The 20,409-nt window shown below is 40.5% G+C and overlaps 1 protein-coding gene across 3 annotated transcripts in view; it reads right to left on the bottom strand.

Moving 5' to 3' along the window:
- Positions 1-12,902: 12,902 nt before the first annotated feature.
- FAR2 (fatty acyl-CoA reductase 2) overlaps positions 12,903-20,409 on the bottom strand; it is a 150,273-nt gene continuing 142,766 nt past the window's right edge. For all 3 annotated transcript variants that reach the window (XM_075761222.1, XM_075761230.1, XM_075761239.1), the window contains exons 11-12: positions 19,769-19,896; positions 12,903-18,303 (exon numbers count right to left, since the gene is read on the bottom strand). In XM_075761222.1, coding sequence (XP_075617337.1) covers positions 18,141-18,303; positions 19,769-19,896 — 291 coding nt within the window. In that variant the 3' untranslated portion in view covers positions 12,903-18,140. The remainder of the gene's footprint in view (positions 18,304-19,768; positions 19,897-20,409) is intronic.

Below are 20,409 nucleotides of genomic sequence, written 5' to 3'. Positions count from 1 at the left end.
CTGAGGTTTCTGCCTGCAGGTAACAAAAGACTGTTTTCTTTACACCTTCACTGATATATCAACAAGGTTTAATACCAGCTGGCTGGCCACCCACTGCTGTTTATTACCGTCTTAAAAGAATTTCTATGTTCAGATTGATATCCCCCGCCCCAATTTTTTTTAATGTTAATTTATAACATTAAACGATTTCTCTATTTTTATGCAATATTTTTATTATATTATTTTGGCTTTTCTAGTCAAAAATTAATATTTCTAAGTAATATTGTTTAAACCTTAGTTCTTCGGAATACTTTTGTGGGTTTTTGGTGTTTTTTTTTCCCTAGAACTTGTTCCTCAAACATCTATGGTTCTGAATTTGTGCCAGTGAATAAGTAGAATCAGTGCCCAGGTAAGGAACATTTGCTTCCAGCTTTGCTAGGGCCAGGGCTTTAAGGATTGTTCACTCTTGTTTAGCTGAATGGAAAATTGTGGACTTTGTGGATAAATTATTTAACCAATTCTCTTTGCCAGGAGGAACAGGTAAATATTCTTCATGTTGTAACAAAATGAATTTTTGTTCTCTGTGAGGGAAATGATTCTTCTATATATGAGATGGATTAAATGTAATTTTTACAGTACTAGGCACATTAACTAAATTAATGAAAAAATAATAGTACAACTCTGTATACATGGACACTTATGGCAGGAAAAGAGGGGAATGTAAGGATCTGTTATATAGAAAATTCTGTGTGTTTAAAAAAAAAAAAAAGGATCCAAGGCATATGACTTTGATGTTATTTTTATAGTGGTGACTGAACTAAGAGGAGTCGTACAGTTTCCATAAGTTTTATCAGAGAAATATGGGGTTAGAATGGGTAATTTCTGCCAAGGAAATTGGATTTTTTTTTTGAAATTATTTGGAATGCTGCAGGCTAAATGATATAGAAAGTAATTAATGTACAGAGATCTTGCAGCAGTGCCATCTAAAAAACTAGAAAAGGTTTAGGTTGCCAAAATCAGCGTGCTGAATTGAATTCCACTGTTATCTAGGGATAAATTTGTAATTAATTGTTTCATTTTTATAATGACACCTATGCAGACGTTCATGAAAATATTTAACTTAATCGCACAGTTGAAAGGTGCGATTCTGACAATGACAAAATGCCCGTACAACACGAGATTTAACGCCTGGTTCCCCAGAGCTGTGCCATTCAGCCAGGGCGAGTTTCATGGCCCTAGTCAGGGCTAGCCGGGCAGGGAAGTAAAGGCTTGGTTTAGCATCCTCCGCCTGCACAGTACTGACAGTGCGGTTCCAGGCTGTCTCGGGTTTGGACATAGTCCAAAGCCATATTGGCCTGTAAAGTCATGTTACTTTGAAAATTTCATCTCGTAAGATAATTAAATAAGCGCTACCGATGGGCTGAAAAAAGTATTGTTCGGTCATTCTTTGCTAATGACAGTGATGACTGGATCTTGCAATATTTGTATGTCTCGGAGCCTGGAAAATCTGATCTGTCTTCCCATGAGAATGCTATTTCTGTCTCTCTCTGAATTTACCAGGACATCTAAAACTTTGCTCTGATATTTTAAGTGTAACTGGTGTAAAAAGGTGTGGGTAGTGAGCATCTTAACCTCTAACTTATGTTCCTGCTTTTTTTTTTTTTTTTTTTTGGTGTAACTATCTTGGTTCTTTACTTGATCATGGAAGACTGCCAGTGCACACAGAGTCAGAGGGTTCATGCCCATTTTTGTTGCTGAGAAGTAAGTAAAAATTATTTATGTGTCTAGTTTAGTAAAACTTTTCAACGCTTCAGTTCCATATTTATCATAGAACATAGCACTTCCAAATAAAATGCTAATTGCTATAATAAAACAAATCCTGACGAACAACTTGCCAGCAGAGAATTCTTGCTTTACATACCAAAACATATTTGCTATTTTGTATTGCTTGTTGGCTGATTTTATACTGCTTTCTAAGGCTAAAGAATATATTGATTAGAAGAAATACTAATAGAAACTAGTTTTAATTTAATGCATATTAGATCTAGTTAAGTCTTTTGCTTTCTTTCATGTTCTTTATTTTGAGTTAGTAATCACGCAAATGAAGCCTAGGAAAAATATTTTTGAAAAAATTCTTTCTAGAAATACCAGACTCACCTTAATACCAAAGATTAAAAAAATAAATAGCAATTATGTAGCTATTACTTTTATTATCCCACCACTGAGATTGTCTTTATCAAACATGTAAGCTCACATTCTCTCTCCCAGCTTTCTCCTTCCTTTTGTATTACTCATTAAAGCTTTTCAGAATCTTGGTGATGGAGGGATTGCTTGGTCATGAATCAGCAAAGTATCCATCACTTTCTTAGTTTCATCTTGTTATCTCTCACTTTCACCTTTTTTCTAAATACATCTCAACTTATAGAACTTTAAGAATTCCCTTTCTTATGGTTTGATTTTTAAACATCAGCTCTTTTCGTCCTAATCTTTGGCATCCTTCCATCCTCTTTTGCCCACCAACGTACAGACCATCTGATTGCTTTTAGACCTAACGGGATATTTTGGGCTTTTACCACTGACCCTCAGAAATAGTATTCATAACTGAAACCTAGTAATGGAATATACTGTAGTAACAACAAAAAATAAGTAGGATGTTGCTTCCACTGAAGTTCTCATTGGAATAAATGAAAACAAAACAATGATAAAGTGTACTAAGTTTGGACAGAGCAACCGGAGTTATTTCTGCTAAAATGGCTTGCTTTACCTAATGATATTGTACCTGTTAAATGTTTGGCTGATAATTCCACAGTTCTTTTCATTTACCTGGTGGGACTGAACTTTCACTAACTATTTATTGTTTCATATTTGTTGTAGTATTAGGCTATCAACCTAGAGCTAAGTTTGTTGTAGTTTGGATATTTTTTTTCCCTTTCCTTTTCTTTTGTTGATTTGTTTGTTTGTATCATTTTTGCCCTGATGGTAAACCAAAAACTATGTAAAGCAACTTAGATCAAAAAGATTTATGCAAAATCCAGACTGGCAATTCACTGCCTTATTGATAAGTGTTCTCCCTGAGCCTTTAGTCTTTGATAGTTTTGATCCTAGGCTAGACAACCTAGCTCAGGGTTTAGTTTTACTTTGTCCATCTCTGCAAACTATTTCAGAGCAGCCAGCCTTACCATGAGACAAGTTCTCAGAACTTCTGATGAGCAGGCTCCATCCACTAAGGAACTGAGCACAGTGTGATATATTGTTTTTCAGGCTCTCTGAAGAGAAAGCTTTTTGATCGCTCAAACATTGTACTGACATATAACTTTATATCAATAATTAGGCTGGTAAGGGAGGAACTGGATCACAAAAAGATAGGCAATAATATAGAATAAGGTGACAGAGTAAAAGGACTATGCCTAAAATGTTTTTCTCTCTTTTATTACCAAAATAATATAAACAGAACCCAAAATGCTTACAGTATAAATGTGAATGGTTGTAAATGCAGTATTTTGATTCAAGGGGGAGGGTTAGTTACCCCCTGGTTAATGCATTATGAGCACATTTTAGAAAATGGGAAGCTTGTATTAAAATTTGGAGGTTGGAAATAATTTTTGATAAAAGGATTTTTACTGCTAAAACTTGAAGTTAAAACCTTCTGAAAGAGAAATTGTGTCAATTACGGTGAGTCCAGAGGTGGAGTAAGGTGAGCAGAGCAGAGGTCTGTGCAGACCCAACCTGGCACAGGTGGGGGCTGACGGGGGAGGGAGAAGTCCTTTTGTGTTTTTTGGGACCATTCTTGGGGTCAGGTCCTTATAACGGTGGGAGAAATCCTCAGAGGCTGTGTAGCTGTTGGTTGTGCAGCATGGGGCTGAGCTTCATTTTCTGTGCCTTTCTGTTTCTCCTCTCTGCTGGCTTTTCCATCTGGTGCCCTGGTTCATCCAGCCTGCCACAGCATTTCCTTGCTCTCTGGTTGAGCTGGTTACAAGGAGACACTCCTGCTTGCAAGGCTTTGCATGGCGAGGTGGTTCAGCATTTTGGGCTGAGCCACCATCCTCCCTTGTTGCAAAGGATATTTAATTGACCTGAACATGGCAGACAGTGTATGTCTGTCTGCACATCTCTTTGTGCTTGTGGTTTGAGATGGGACTGGTAGGGCTTCCTCAACCTGCCCCTTCCCTCAAGAGAAAAAAGTTGCCCCTATCTCCTTAGCTACTTCCCACAATGTCCGCTACCACTATGCAGCTGCTCATCACCATCACCACAAGCAGCTGGATCATAGTCTCAGCCTCGTGGTGGAGTGGCCAAAGCTGAATGTTACATCTCCACTGTGGTCCCCATCTCATGGCCCTGACTCTCACAGTTCTCCACTGCATCCCACTTTATTTCCTCAGAAAGAGACCTAACTGCCCTTACTGCTACTTTTCTACCATCTTTTGTCCCCCTCTCTCTTCCCCTTGTTTAGTTAAAAATTAGGAAGGCTTCCCTGCCTTTTGTATTTATTATTTAATTTTGAAATAGTAGCTATATTTCAGCCATGCTTTGTTTTGCCTGTTTTTGATAGGCAAATGCCTTTTGGGAGGCTCTCATCTAGTGGGAAAGGGCAGGTGCTCAGAGGCACACCAGAAGTTCACAAAGCAGCATCGAGCCATGGGAGGGGAGCTTTAAGCTAATCCTGGCTGGTCACAGCCCCACGCCAATGGGTGCAGGCAGCGTTACTTTGGGAAGAGGTTGGATGCCTGTAGGGTCAGTGGTGGCAGGATGGCCAAGAAGGGAGGCAAGGTGGGATGGTGCGTGTGTAGCTCTGGGGAGGGATGCATCTGCAGCGATTGTGGGGCGGCTGCTTACACCCACGAGCAGCTTTGCAGGGTGCCATCATCTCCTACGGAAGAGAGCAAGGGTTTGTGCTTGGCCCATGGCATTGGCTGTCAGTAGCAGCTGAGCACAAGCATCCCCATGAAGGACGTGAGGGTAAAAGGGGGAGGATAAGGGAGAAAAGGAGTGGTGCAGGGAAATTAGAGGGTTTGGCACTGCCTAGGGGTTTAGTTTATGATTTAAATGTTGGGAGTACAGTGTGTGCTTTTCAACTTTGTAGATGACATCACCCTGGCAGTGAGAGCCAAAACATCAGAAGATATGATTAGAATTTGAAATGACCTTGATGAATTGGGAAGAACACCCTGAAGACCTTGGAGATAATTCAATACAGAGATGCTCAGGCTCAGTGCTGAGGTAGAAATAATGAGCTGCACGGCTCCAGGAGGGGAGCTGAGGTAAGGAGGCCTTGCAGTGGCTCACAGGGGAGAGAGAGTATGTGACCAAGCTGGAAAGTGAGTGTGGTGGAAGGAAATAAAAAAAAACCAAACCCCTGGAAAGGTGATTACAGTGTTTGGTGACTCAGGGTAACCTGAACTGAACTGAAGCTAACTGCTGTGCTTAGTTTTTATGTTATTTTCAACATATTGCCACCCCACAAGCTTTATTATGAGGATAAGAGGGGTGGTAGATAAACTGAACATAAAATAAATCCTTTTGCAGGTGTTGTTGCACCATGGATCAGGTTGTATCACACAACTCAGTTTGATCAGGGTTTGTTAATTCTCACCTGGATTTACAAAACACAGTTTTTTTCCTCAGAGCAAAGGAGAAACTTTAAGCCTCTGATGTCTTTTTCCATGGTAATGTAATTAAAAACATGAATTTAAAACTCAGCGAATACAGAACAAATGCAAGATTACAACATATTTTTCAAGACTGCATACTGGGAACACGTGGCTCAGGCTGCTCAAAAGAAGCCCCATTTAACTGACTTGTCGGACTAGATACAAATAGATATAATTTTCTTTAGAGCTGCTGTCTAGCTAGTTACTTATGCATGTGAATGTCTACTAGGTCCCAAAATTGGCTTGTGAGGTTTGTCTAAGCAGCTCCCCATCAGAGGATTCAGCCATATCTATGGAAATTCACTCTTGCAATGTAACTTTGAGTGCTTTTGTACCAGGGGACTGTGGTATTTGGGAAATGCAACCCCGACTGCTTCCCAGACTACACTTAGGTGATGTGGAGTAGGGTCACAAATAAAAAGGGTTGCATGTCCTGCACAGCTCCCTGGAGATTCTTCAGTTTGGCTGCTGAGGCAGGCAGCTGGGTTTCTAAGACCCTAAGAAATCAAAGAGGATAAGGGCTGCAGGGACAGGCTCCAGGAGTAGAGCAAGGGGTTTGGAGGATGTCTCTACTTGTCCCTCTCTGTGGCACTGCAGGATATAGAATCATAGAAACATAGAATTTTTAAGGTTGGAAAAGACTTCTAGGATCATCAAGTACAACTGTCAACCCAACACCACCGTGTCTACTGGGCCATGTCCTGAAGTGCCATGTCTACATGCTTTTTGAACACCTCCAGGGAAAGGTATCTGGGCCTAAAGGAGAAACACGTGTTTTCTAGTTCCCTCCCTTCACTCAGTTGGATGGAGTAACATGTCCAAGTTCCTCAGTAGTTCTGGGAGAAGTTGTTCAGTTGTGTTTGGGACATGATGATGCACAAAAATACAAATTGTCCTGCGCTCTGACTTGCTTATACATGAGTTGGCTTTCATTTGAAAGCATTATACTTGGGTTAGTGCTCTGCCAAGCCAAGGCCTGGATTTACTGCCAACAGGGCTGAGGGCTCTTTTAACACTAGGTGGTATAGCCAGAGTCACACAGTGGGGTGGCCCTGTCTCCCATGGGGACTGTGATTCCCTAATTAACCTGTGTGGGAGCAGAGCTGTGCTTACCCGGCTGCCAGACTTGGGGTGGCTCATATGAAGCATCGGTGGTGCGACCATGGGGCAGATGAACTGTGTGTATGGAGGTGCTCTATGGGTGGCTTCCCAAATCAGTCATTACTTATTACAAAACCCAGAACTTTAAAGGTTTTCTTTATGACACCTCGCTCACAAGTGTCACAGCTAATAAAAGGTCTGTTTTGCAGCTGAGTTTATAAACTGGAGGACAAAGTCAATCTGTGTTACTTGGGTTTAATAATAATTGGAACTGTAAGTCATAAGTAATATGGTTGTGTATATCTGCTTTCTTTCACTAGAGCAAGATGAAAAAATTGTTTATTTCTCTCTTCTAATTTCTAATTTATCTTGTTTGACCCTGCTTTAGTGCAGTTGTTCTCCTGATCTGCAGAGTATTGGATCCCTGACTTACTGCTGCTTCGGCCTCACTTGCCTTTTCAAGTTTACCTTATCAGTCTGTTCACTGCTGAATTTGCCCTTGATGACTTAATCTTTTTTAGTATTTTTCTCCATGTTTCCTATCTGGCAGCTCTTTATTTATCAACAAAGTTTCCCCAGAGGTGTTAAGTGGTAGCAAACTTTCCGGAGACCTCCATAGGCAACTGACATTTCTTTTTTCCCAGACTGATTGTCACATCGACCTCTGCTGGTAGGGGAGCAACAAAATGTGCTAAAATGATCGATACTCATAAATTGTGAAGATAGGACTAACTCAAGGAAAAATTTCCCCTTAAACTCAGCGTTGCATAAACAGAGCCATTGTTGAATAAGTTACTGCCATTCACAATTCCAAGTAGCCAAACTTTTATTTATTAATTTACAAACTCTAGTTTTTATTATTTCTAGTTGTAATTTTTTCTTTAGTTCCTCAAGTTATAAAATGTCTCAGTGTTTGAAGGCCCAAGGCAATGAGAAAGAATAAGACAGAGACATTTAAATCCACCCTCCTTTCTCTCCAAGACTGTGCCATACTATCGCTTTCTATTTCTTGTCAAGACGTAACTGGCAGAGTCATGGGGGTACTCGCCTTTTCCTTTGGGGCTTTCCAGTGTCTCATAAAGTAAATACTGTCAGAAATGATGACAAATGACAATGGCAAAGGACCAGCATTGTAACTACCAGAACATTTTCCTTGCATGTGTCAAATCTCGCCTGTTCTCTGACTGCATTTACTGGTCTAAATGCAGGCACAACTTCTTCCTACAAACCTTTTTGCTATTTTTGATGGCATTTTCACCAGCCCTGATTTCTCTAACCAGTTTATATACATTTAGTCCAACTCATTAAGTTGCACTTTGGCAGCAGCTTTTCCCCAAGCAGCTTCCTAAGCCAGCAGTTCCCAAGGGGTTCTTCTCTCAGGAGTAGTTGTGAGCCCAACAGCTCATTTTTGGAGAAAAGGAGCTTGCAGTGAGGAGTGAATCAGAAATACAGAAGTAGCATTACCAGCTGAGATGGGAATTTCTGTTGAAAGCCCTCTGCAAAGCTCTCTGCATACCCTGCTCAGGGAAAACTGGGGAAGGGTTGACTTTTGCTAAGCAGTGGTTTCAAGTGTTCCTTTCTGCCCTGGCCCTGAATCGAGTTACGTGCAGACCAATCTCTACTTGTATCCACGTGCCTGCCATCCCTGTCAGCGGACCTTCATCTATGATGTTCTTTTTTCACACCCCCCTCTTCCTCAGTGGGATCTGAACACGTATCAGGACATAGACAAGGCTAGTGGGTAGGGATGCAGAATAATGGTGTTAAGGTGTGTTTTGCCCTGTTGTGTTCTGTTTCGGCAGCCTACAGAAATCTCTACTAAGTGGCTTTTCAAAGGCAGCTTCAGTCCTGGTGCTGATTTGCGTAATCTTAATTCTGGAAGATGCATTTCTTTGATGTGTACTCTTGATGTGGCTTTTACGTCTGGGTCTGGGTGAAGCTCATGTGATTTGCAGTGTAGTGCACGCTGTTTCCGTGCAAGGAGAAAGTCACCTCTGAGATTGCAGTGCAGGGAGTTGCATAAATTTGTATCATCAGGTCACTTCTGGCAAGAGAAGTAGATGAGTGTGTGCCCCTCTGATGGCTCTTCTGAATGGGACATTCAACTTACCTGCAGGCAGCCATTGCTTCCTTTGCTTTGGTAACCCTTTCAATAGGTAGGGTGTGAATGCTGGAATCCAGAAATCTATCTTATCACTGATAAAAGTGCTGCCACAGCACTTTTCAGAGTCAAATAATCCTAATTTGGGTATTATGAAGTGGGACCTGTGAGGTCTGTTCTAATGAATGACACTAACTTCTGGTTGTCCTTAGTTGGGGGAGATGGGGACAGTTGGCTGGGATCCCTTCCCTTGCTTATTCTGTCATCTGAGCTACGGTGGGTCAGCTAAGGATTGGTTGTCCTACATTATTACATCATTTTCCTTCTCCCTGATTTGCTTCTCTTAGAAAATGAATAGTAATACAATTTCCCTAGTTTATTTAATTGATTATTTGGCTTGATAATACTATGTCATCAGAATGTCAGAAGAAAAGCTTTAAATATTGAAGTCTGCAGGTTGACCTTTAAGTCTTTGTTCTTTAGAATGAATTTGAACTTTCTGGCTGATGGCTTTAATTCATTGATGCATCTTAATGGAAAATTGATTTTTTTTTCCCCCTCCCTAAAGATCACATTTACATAAAAAAAGGGAAAATTATATTTTAAGAAAAGATTTGCTAACAAAATGAAAACAATGTCTTTGATGTATGCCCTGGCTTTCAGGATTTTAAATAATTTTCATTAAGAAAAGGCTCATGATAATGCTGTGGCTTTTTCTCTCATTAAACTCTTTGCTATATTGCAAGGAAGTGAGAGATTATTACTAGACCTTATCTATTCTTGCTTTACAAAAGGCCAACATCATGAGGTGCGTTCTCTGTCCTTCATTTCCAAAACTAGTAGACCTGAGAGGCTTGTCCTCTGTTTGCTCTCTAGAAACAAGCAAACCCTGGAAACTAATAAACAAAAAGCCCTCAACATCCTTCTCTTTTCTTATTGGACTAGGACACATAGTATAAATCTTACAAAACCTAGAGCAAGACTGGCAAAATGCCATTCTGGTGAAAGAGCATCATTATAAAGTCAATACCAAGACTGCTATTAATTTGAAAAGAAGAATGAAAAAGTCTTTCTTTTGAATCTGAATAGCATGGGTCAGATTTTGTTTTTTCATGCTAAATTCTTTTAGGCAAGACTTGGAAAAAGGTTGTGGTGGCCATAGCAGTAGCAGGAAGCTGATGCAAAGGTTGAGACAAACCTCTGCCTTTTATCTGGAGTCCTTCAGTGCAAACTGGAGCGGCTCTCCTCTTCTTTCTCTCCTTACCCCTACTTTTGCTTTAGCCTACATCAAACATCTGTGGACCATCAAGTGGATATTCTGGGGACTGAGAAACATCAAGCTCAGCCCTCTTTCTTTTCCTCTCACAGTGAAGTTGTGACGAGCCAGTTTCCTTCTAATCTTGGCCCACAGACACCCCAGGGTCTTTCTGGACCCTCCTCTCCTCCTCCTCTTCTCTGATACAGAAGATACTCTTACCGTAAAAAAATTGTAATCAAAACATTTCAAGACGTGTGTGTGGGGTGGGGAGAGAGAAGAGATTGTGAGGACAGAGGAAATTTAGGAGCCGCACGACTTCTAGAAGAATGCAAAAACTGTGAAGCTGGGGTAGCAGAAGTAGTGTTGGGGTTGGGGACAACAGAACGAGAGACAAACTGGCTGTCTTGGCGAAGAGGTGCCTTTGAGAAATGTAACGGTGCCAATTTGGCCTTAGCCGTGGTGTGAGTCAAATACCCTTGCCTGCAGCAGTGGATTAGACCTGCAGAGTTTGTGGCACCCACACGTACATATACACACACAGATACAGATGTTTTTATATCTGTTTAGCCTGTGCTGTTGAAAAGAGGTTGCTCTCTGTATTTGCCAGCACTCTATGGGCTGTATGTTCCACGAGACCACTTCTACCACAGTGTTTAGGAGAAATCGGCAAACTGATGATGAGTAACAGGCCCCTTGCGTGATTGTTTACACGGCAGGAAGAAAGACTTCTCGTCCAGAATTAGTCACATGTGCTAAATACCACCTCAGTCTCCGTGCCTTTTTTTTCAGAGTTCGTCCGGTTGTTTCTTGCTTTGCTTTTATCAAGGTATTCTTAGTTTGTCAATTAAAAAAAAAAAAAAGTCTTTTGGAGAAATGTAAAGGAAAATATATTTGTGATTTGGTGAAATGAGTCCAACATGACAAACCTTCTACAACAAATATGATTTTTGGAAAGGAGTTAGTAAAATAATTTCTGACTTTTGACTAAAACATTTTTAACAATAATATGTTGTGAAAATATTTCACAGTGTGCTTTTCGATAAACAATTCTTTTGAAAACTAACAAATTCCTAAGGTGTTTTTTTTAACTTTATAATAATGAAATGCTTTTTTCTTGAATAGTGTTGGACAGAAACTCAAAAATACTAGTTCATCCACATCTACCACCTCCCAGTCTTGGTCCCTCATAGCCTCCTTGGAATTTAAGAGCAGATATTTTTGAAAGGCATTTTAACTTCTAGCATTCAAAATAATGTCTGGGAAAAAACCAAAACAACTAGAGTGTTGGTCACTGAGTATGTATGATTTTAAAAATTAGGTAAGACGTGGCTTACCTTTGTACCGAAATCAAGGCAGCCCTGGCTACCTTTTCTATTAGTTTCCCATTACTTCCATTGGCAGTCCATAGTCTGCCACTATTTACAACATGCTTGCACCTTGCTACCCTCCTGTTACACTTAATTGTAATGGCAATCCATATTAAACCTCCATGCCTCTCCCTTTCCAGAAACCCAGCTATATGGGGATTTGACCCTACTCAGATTAGATCTGCCCTCTTCCCCTGCCTTCCAAAATTTTGTGTGTGTGACTCTATGTGCACTCGTATGTTCATCCATAGATATATAAATGCCAAATATTTTGACCAGTCCTGTCTTGAGACGTATGTATAATATTTATAGTTATACACATATGTATCTAGGAGTATATACATACAGATAAGATTAAAATTTTCTGAAAATGAGATTATTGCAAGGCATTGCATCACTGGAGTTAAAATGGAAGCACTGAAACACAGAACAATTCCAGTTTGGGCTCAGGGTGCCTGATCCCGCTGTGCTCCTGCTGAGCGCCAGAAGAAGCTCAGATAATCTGCCTATCATGAATCTTCATCAAGTGTTGGGGAACGAGCCAAGATCCAGCGGACCAGCGAGAGGAGATGTGAGCGGACTGGTGGTAGGCTGCGCTGTGCATATGCATTTGGAAACAGAATGGAGGTGTTTTGATTTCAGGCTCTTCCAATGCAGATAGCTGGAAACATTTACTAGACTAAAGCATTACTGTTAAAATATAAACAAGTCTTTTTTTTTTTTTTTTCCCCCTCCCCTGAAGATTCGACAGCAGAGACCTCTGAGTGATATGTCATTCTCTTTGTCCACAAATGCACTGACAGAGTGCTTGAATTCAGACTTTGAGACAGTGTCTTTGCTTTGAGCAACTGGAGATTTTTGACTATTCAAGTTTCCATCTGTGAAGATTTTATTTCAGCAAGAAAGATTTTTTTTTTTCCCCAGAACTGAAAAAGGTAAGAATTGTTCTACTTATAAACCAACCAACCAACCAACTTTCTAGTTAGTCCTGGTATTTGTCAAGGCAACTTCATTATCTTAGTGTGCCACTGCTTTCCAAATGGCTTTGGAGACATCACTGAAGTACAGCGAAGTATTTGTCATACAGTCAGAATGTTCTTGGCAATCTTGAGAATTGCTAGCTTAAGAGCTTACCCAACAGCCTGAAGCATTATTGTGTACACTTCTTGGAAACATATATAAACCGTGATTATTTCCCACCCCCCCCACGCATGCCTGTGCAATAACATCCTTAATCTTGTTGTACCTCCTCTTGCCTGTGCAGCAGGTCCTTGTGCAGGCAGCTGCCCGTAGGTGGGGCTGCCGTTCCACGCAGGCATACCGGCAGCTGTGGTACAGATGTGTACAGATGTGCTACAGATGTGATGCAGATGCAACCTGTGCAGAACTGCAATGGCCAGCAAGTCACCATCTCCTTTAGCAACTGAAGCGATGCAAAGTGACGATAGTTTTAAAATATTTTGTTTTATTAAATGTTTAAAATAACATAAACATCATATTAACAATTTTATGGCTGAGGTTCTCATAATTTATGACTTCATCATTTTATCCGATTTGAGAGCTCCAAAGATTACACCTTAACATTAGAAACTTTGTAATTAAGTTTTACAACAGTAAGTTGTCTCATAGCTAACGAGAATAGAAATAGCAGATAGAACCGTAGAAACTTTGGACAGTGGGAGAGTACATATTTTACTATAAACTGGGGTCTGCCAAGATTATGTAAGGACAAGAAACCTTCTATAAGCAGTTTCATGTTAATCTGAACAAACCAACTCAATTCATAGTTGAATTTTAAGCAATAGAGAAAAGTGGGATAGTACATCTTTGTTCCACAAATACGCTTTTTTTTTTTTTAAATTCTCTTAAGTAAGTCTGTACCACCTTCATACCAATATTTAGCACCATGTAATGGGATATTCACCATTTAGCTTCTGGGGAATGTACAGTGTGTTATCTACTCTGCGCTAAAATAAAGGGTCCAATTGTAATAAAAGTTCATCCTTGCTTTCTGCACTAGAACATCAACGCTGGAAGAGCAACAGCATGCTTTCGACCATGAAGCTGTAGCTTATTTACAAACAAAAGAATGCCCCCCTCCCTCTTTTCCCAGTTGCTTATTCATGATGAGGATTTGATTAACAGTTCTACAGGTTAGGTTTCCTTTACACTGGAAACTAGGGTACTTTTTAATCACTTCATCTTAAACTGAATTGGAACAGTGCATACCAAACAAGCACGACCTGGCATTTCAATACGAGCTCCGCTATTTTTACCATCTCTGTATGTTGTATGAGAAGACTGGTGGTGAAAGATGTAACTATACACACAGACATATATATAATCATGTTTTCTAAGAAAATGTAAAATAACAGATCTCTTGAGTAGGTGGGTAATGTGCCAACAACCTGTAATATATCAGTATGTCTGTTAACCACCCCCCACAAGAAAGAATTGTATTTTCTTAAAGTTATTGGGATAGAATGTGGAGGGGTGAGAAATTTTAATTTTTTTTGTAACAGACAAGCTGGATATAAACAGCTTTGGTTGTGAGTCAAAAAGGCAGTTTAAACTCAGATTAATTTTAGGGATTTGGGTTTTTTTGTTATCACAACTTAATAAAAAAAGGAGATACTTCTTAATTGCAAGGTTATGCCCTTTGCTCTTTGACAGTGAAATGATATTCAGTGTTTCATTACCTTCGCCCAGCAGTTCATAGCTATAGCCTACAGACTAGTGTGTATGCATAGTATTAACAAAACACTACATCGGGTTCAGCAGTGGTTTGTGTTACTTCTGTAGCAGCACTGCAGGCTTCTGACACCATGAGGGGGTAGATACACCGCAAGTTCATAGGGTACACACAATTACAGAGGATAGTCCAGTTCTACTGTCTTGTGGCAGGTATTTTCTTTTGTGGCTGTGCAGAATGACTGCCAATACTGTTCTCTATGCTGTCTGTTGGTAGCTGGGGGAAGGACAGAGGAGCTTTTTAGTTCATACATTGCAAGAACCAAAACTGGTAACAAAATGCGTATGGAGCTCCTTCTCCACTCCTTGGGAGGCAGAGTCCTCTGAGTTTGGCAGCTCATCCTTCTCTGATGCCTTCAGCCTCCCTTTCCTCGTTGAGCTGGATGCTCTGTGCCTAGCAATGCTTCTGCTCTCTATGAGCAGAGACTGCAGGAACGCTTCTCCTACTCCTCACTCATCCCCATAGCACTGACCATGCTAACTCTGTAGGGGGGGGAAAAAACCCCAAAACCTGGATCCTGCTTCAACCTTACAGGTATTAAAAGCTCTAGCTTTCAGCCATGAGTAATATCCACTCCTGAGTTGTTCGCGTTAATTTGTGCACGGTTGCCACAGGACCTCCAATTTAACTTAATAACAACCATATTTGGCTTTTCTTTTGTCAAAAGCTTGTGAGTATAGATGAAAGAGCAAGAGACAGAATAGGGAAGAAGAGAAAAGAACTGGCTGTCACTCTGCATTTTCTTTTTCTTCAGAGCACATACAAATACACTGAGGAGCACACAGTAAAACATCAAATATAAGTCACTGCCTGAGGTGAGAACAAGTTCTTATGTCAGGTCCAGCTCCCCAGGATGACAGTCACGACCTGCACCCAAAGGCCATTGCCACAGGTCAGTCTCAGCATTGAGTTTTTTCTGAAACCCTTCCGTAGTTCACAAAATCACCTGAAAACATCTCAAGCCACAAGAAAATGGATTAAAGATTCAAGTTTCACTGCATGTTATGTCTGTGTTAAGAAAAGCTAACAGCTTGTTTCCCCCACAGGCAAGGCCAGAGCTCTGGAGCCAGCTGCTGGCAATGCTGTGTGGGCTCTGAAAGGTCTCCAGAAGAGCATACACCATCTGCAACAGCTATGTTTCTGCAAGATCCCAAGCAGCTCCTGCTGTTTTTCAGGGCTGAGGAGTAGCTTTGCTGTGGCTGTTACCTTCAGCAAAATGCTGAAGAGCTTTAAAATGTGATACCGCCATTGTTCTGAGTGAATCCCGAAGCATCTTTTTGTGTGTGCAGAAAACAGGTCGGGATATGTTCGTGGTGAGCAAAGACACGTCTCGGGCTTGTTGGGACAATGCAGCCTGTGCAAATAGCTGTGAATGCCTACAGGCATACGTGGGGAATGCACGGCATGACTAGCGTTGAGGAAGGGAAAGCAGGATACTTTACTCATAGTAGGCCTGGTCTACATCAGTCAGCTGTTGTAAGTGTAGCAGGTCTGCAGTATTTCATTTTTCTGTGAGACTCAACTTTTTGTCTGTCACGTGCACAGCATTAAGACTTCCGATCCCCTTAGCTGTTGCTTCTCTTTGTACATAAGGCAGGCACTTAAAAAGACTTCTAGGACAGCAGTTAAAATTCTTACCTACATTTTTAATGAAGTTTTTTTCAAAATAATCTGCAATTTTGTTGTGTTTTGGTTTTTAGCCTTTCATATGAGAAGACTAGAAGCTGGCTGGTGACCTGATTATTTACTTGAGGGAATGCAGTCTTGCTAGAGGAATCTCTACAGCAACCTGCCTCGCTCCACCAAGGTAGTCACAGTCTCTGCACAGCCGAGTTAGCAAAGTGCAACGCGGCTGACATTCACCATACCCACTGCCACGGAAGCGCTGTACAAGAACTCTCTGGTCCCCGGCGCCCCAACCCATAGCTCCTAATTCCCCAGGCAGTGACACCTTGCTTGCACAGCACGCGCTGCCAGCTTTCTGGAGCTGGCAAACAACACATAGCTAACAACCAGCACGGTTTTGTTTTCAAAGTATGTTTTCAAGGCAAGAGCTTCCAAGATTTTTATCTTTGTAAACTGGGTGCTTGACTTGAGTATTGATCAGAAGTAATGTGTGACAAACACAGGGAATGCCAGAGCCCTTCCATTTCTGGACATCACGTTTCTGGTCAGGTTCTGCTGCAGGCATCCTTTGGCAATTGCTTAAAACCAAACCTCCGGGATGTACGGGAGGGGGGCAGATTAATTCCTTGCACCTTTAGAAAGACTTTTGAACTAGCTTGGAGGCCTAAGATATAAATCTACAGTAATCATAACTTACTCTTGGCTTCACTGCCAAAACCAAGTATAATGTTTGAAGAATGCCAGCTTTGTAAATAGTCTCCTATTCTCAGCTCTTAAAAGAGCAACTGTGTAATTTTTTTGTGATGCAGCATTACTTTTTCAGACAGTTAGCATGACACAAGACTAGAGAAATTGGATGCTGCATTGTTTCAAAAACTAGCTGCTTTAAAATCTGATAATCTTAAAGTGCTTATTCAGTGAGATCTGAATAAAAAAATATTCTAATATTAGATTTGACTTTGAAAATCTGATAGCATGATAAATTTGTTGCTGTTACACTAAGGTTGTTTTTTGCACCAGCTACTCTGAAGAAGGCTCTCTCTTTCTCTCTTCCCACAGGAATTCATACTTCACTAGGTGAAACAAGTATCTCCGATAGCCATGAGTGTTAGGAAGACCCTTGGGTTCCCTTTCTAAACTGTACTGTAGGACAAAATGCATTACCTTCACAGTGCATGATTGCTTTTACACAGAAATCAACAAAACCTTTCCTATTCTCAGTGAAAACAAGTCTCAGACTCTTGAATTCCTACTGATAGGAGTGGCAGCAGAACTGGCCTGATGGGATTTCCTCCATACATATCTTTACACTTTCTTTGCCAGTGGAAGTGATCAACTGCAAAGTGATTTATCTGTAATGAAAGCATGAAGGACAGTATCAGGCTGTTTTTGAACTACAGGGATAGAAGTTTTCTGCAGACAAATGGAAGGGGGAAAAAAGACATATTCCTCAAAGAGTTTCTGAATTCTTGAATCTTGTAAGAAGTCTTCGCTTCATTCTCAGAGTAAATACAGTATTTTTCAAGCCAAAAGAATGTTCCAAGCAAATGTGATAAATGCAAGAACAGGGTGTTTTAATAGACTGCAACCTTAACCACAGAGAGAAAAAAAAAATACTTCTCCATAAGAAAGCAGCTTGTGAGTGAGTAAACACAGGTAGATGAATTCTATGTGTGTCTTCAGTTATGGCTTGAAAGTATCAGTCCTCAGTAGCAATGTAAGACAAGATCTGAAAACTGTTCAGTGTGTTCACTGGCCTAGTGTAACTGATTTTTTTTTCCCCCTCTAAATTTTGAAAAACTGAAAATGTGAAATAATGTTTTTTTCAATAAGGTACCATTTCACTGAATGCTAATGAAGGAATAGCCTCTTTAGGAAGACCTCTTACAGGTTACTTTCCTTGGCTGGTGCTTTTCTGATGGCATCATTTTCTTCCAAGGTTAAAATTTGCCTCTTTTGAGGAAGAAGATGGGATTGAGATGGCCTAGGTAATACATGGGAAGACAATGACTTTGGTTAATCCTTACTCTTGCACATCAGACTCTAGATGAATGGTTCCAGCTTGACCTGTTCCTAAAGCTTCAGTTATGGCTTTAAAAATTGGCCTGGTCCTATGGAAGAAAGACCACCATGTATTAAAGCATTAATTAAAATTAAAAAGGTGAACATATAACAGTGCACAGTAAATGCAGGCTGCTGTTGAAGGGAGTGGATTTTTCTGCTACTTTCAGACCCCGATGCCCATAGTTGCTGATTAGAGGAGATGGAGGTCCTTCTGGAAGAGGCTGGTTGCTGATGGACGGCTTCAGTGCCTGAGGGTGCTGGATGCCCTGAAGTAGGAAAGGAACTTGTAGCAGAGGCTCACTACAAAGTACCAGATGTTTCGAGCCATCTGTGACCTTGCAATGAAAATGCGCCAGATGATCACAAGGAGGGTGGTGTTGAATGCATATCGGATGTTCCTCAGCCTGAGAAAGAGAGAGAGGCATCTTATGGAGGAAGACAAAACCCAATAAAAAGCTTGCTTCATTTGCTACAGGCCATTTTGTTAGAAATCCCATTTACAAGTGGTGCTCGGACTTTTTGCCATTCCTATTTTAGTGAAGACACTGCGTCTACGATGTCCCTACCATCTCGCCAAGGACTGCGTTGAAGTTGTGGTATAGTGAATAGTTGATGGGATAGGTGGAATACCGATATTGCAAGTCTCTCTTGTTCCATGTACTCTCATTTCAGACCGGAACAGACACTGAATACACACTGAGAGCTGTTTTCTTAATGATAGTTTAGGTCCAATACTTTCTGCTTTGCTTTGGTATGTTGGCTATTTTTTTACTTAGTAGGATTGGTGACAAGCTGGAGGACCTTAGCAAGAGCTGATGAATGAGGGTCTCCTTTTTGGTTGAAACCTTGCATTTAATGTTGGGAAATTACTCAATAATCATAAACGGTCTTCACTTTTGCAGTACTGCAGCACTGGGGGTTTGGGGTTTTTTTTACACCATATATTTAAATGGGGTTGTTGGGTCTTTAAGATGCTAATCATCTTGTCCTCTTTCTGTCAAGCAAAAACTAATGCAGTTCTCTAATTCTTTCCCAGTGTCTGACCAAAGAAAGAAAGCTTCATACTTAACATGCCCAAGACTGGTTTAATTTTTCTAAGAGTCCTTTCCTTTTAAAAATGACCCTAAATGAAGAACTTGTTTAGGATTCCTTGCTATGGCAACACGCTGTTTTATGCTTCTAGAATTAACAATGCACAGTGGTTTTCTTAAAGGAAACAACCAGAGTTTTACTCCAAGAGAGCTCTTCTTTCTCCTTTTGCCTGCACTTCTCATTAAAAGGGTTTGAGAAGACAGAAAGAGCACAATATTTAACTGAATAGGAGAAGGACAATCTCAAATTGCTCATTCAAACCCTCTTAACCTGTCACCAGGGATTGAATGCATAAACTCTGCACCAATTTTGGAGAGTTTTTGCCCATTCTCCTCAAGGAATTAGAAACTTCAACTTTAAAATGAAATTTAAAATCATACAAATGCTCGAAGGTTTTATGCAATATCTTGGAATTGCTAAAAAATTCTAGGAGCCTCATAAAATCTAAATATGACCCTTATTTTTCTTTTGTCATTCTGAACGACCAAGATCTTCTACATTCATGTATTTCTCTTATGCTCTGTAACTTAGTTACTTGGTCATCTGCTGGGAAGGCATAATATCTAGCCCCTGATAGTCAGTGTCATCAAAAGTCCTCTTTTTCTTACAGGATGGAAAAATGAAATACTGACAACCCTCTGCCCCAAGAAATAAGCTATGCTATGTTTATCTCCATATTATTCAACAGTAATTATTGCAATGTAAATAGAATAAATTTCCTCCAAAGCCATTCAAGGTACCCAGGAGCTCTTGTCCTTGTCGCTGGGTATGACTTACTTTCGTAAGTGCTGCTTTGCTGCCGGAATGCCAGCCATGTCCTCATTTAACAAGTACTTCTTAGCACCTAGGCAGTAGCTTTCAATGTATTCTGACCAGTGCAGCTGACGAACGTCAAAGTTGTATAACTGGGATTTAAGGACAAAGAGCGGAAGTTAAATGCCAGAATTCAAAATAAGTTCACTTTAAGCATCAATTCTTCATTGACCTCTGTTCCCGACAACACCCTCTCTGTTAAGTTCTTAAAGCCACCAAGTTTCCAAGAAGACATGGGCACTAACAGAATATTGATTGACAGCTATGAAATATGTCTTACCCAGGTGGGAATTCGGGCAAAGCAAGCAGAAATTTAGTGCTAGCTGGCAGAAAACAAAGATACGTTTGTCTTTCAGGTGGCCATTTATGCATAAATATATGTATTTGTACGCACACAAAATTGTGGAAGAAAAATGGCATTCCACTCAGGCAAATGGATTATTCTGAAAACCTCCATGCAGCTTTTAATGTGGCACTGGAATTAAGTGTAAATAAATGAATTGGACATTGAGTCAACAGGTGCTTCTGCATCAGTATTACTCTGTATTGTGCTGCATTCTCTCTCAGCATCTAGATCAACAGAAGTCCAAGAAATGGGTTACTTT

This window comes from Balearica regulorum, chromosome 1 (genome assembly GCF_011004875.1).
Source record: "Balearica regulorum gibbericeps isolate bBalReg1 chromosome 1, bBalReg1.pri, whole genome shotgun sequence".
NCBI lineage: Eukaryota > Metazoa > Chordata > Aves > Gruiformes > Gruidae > Balearica > Balearica regulorum.
Note: the sequence above shows the minus strand (reverse complement) of the source record. Positions and strands in the feature narration are given on the sequence as shown.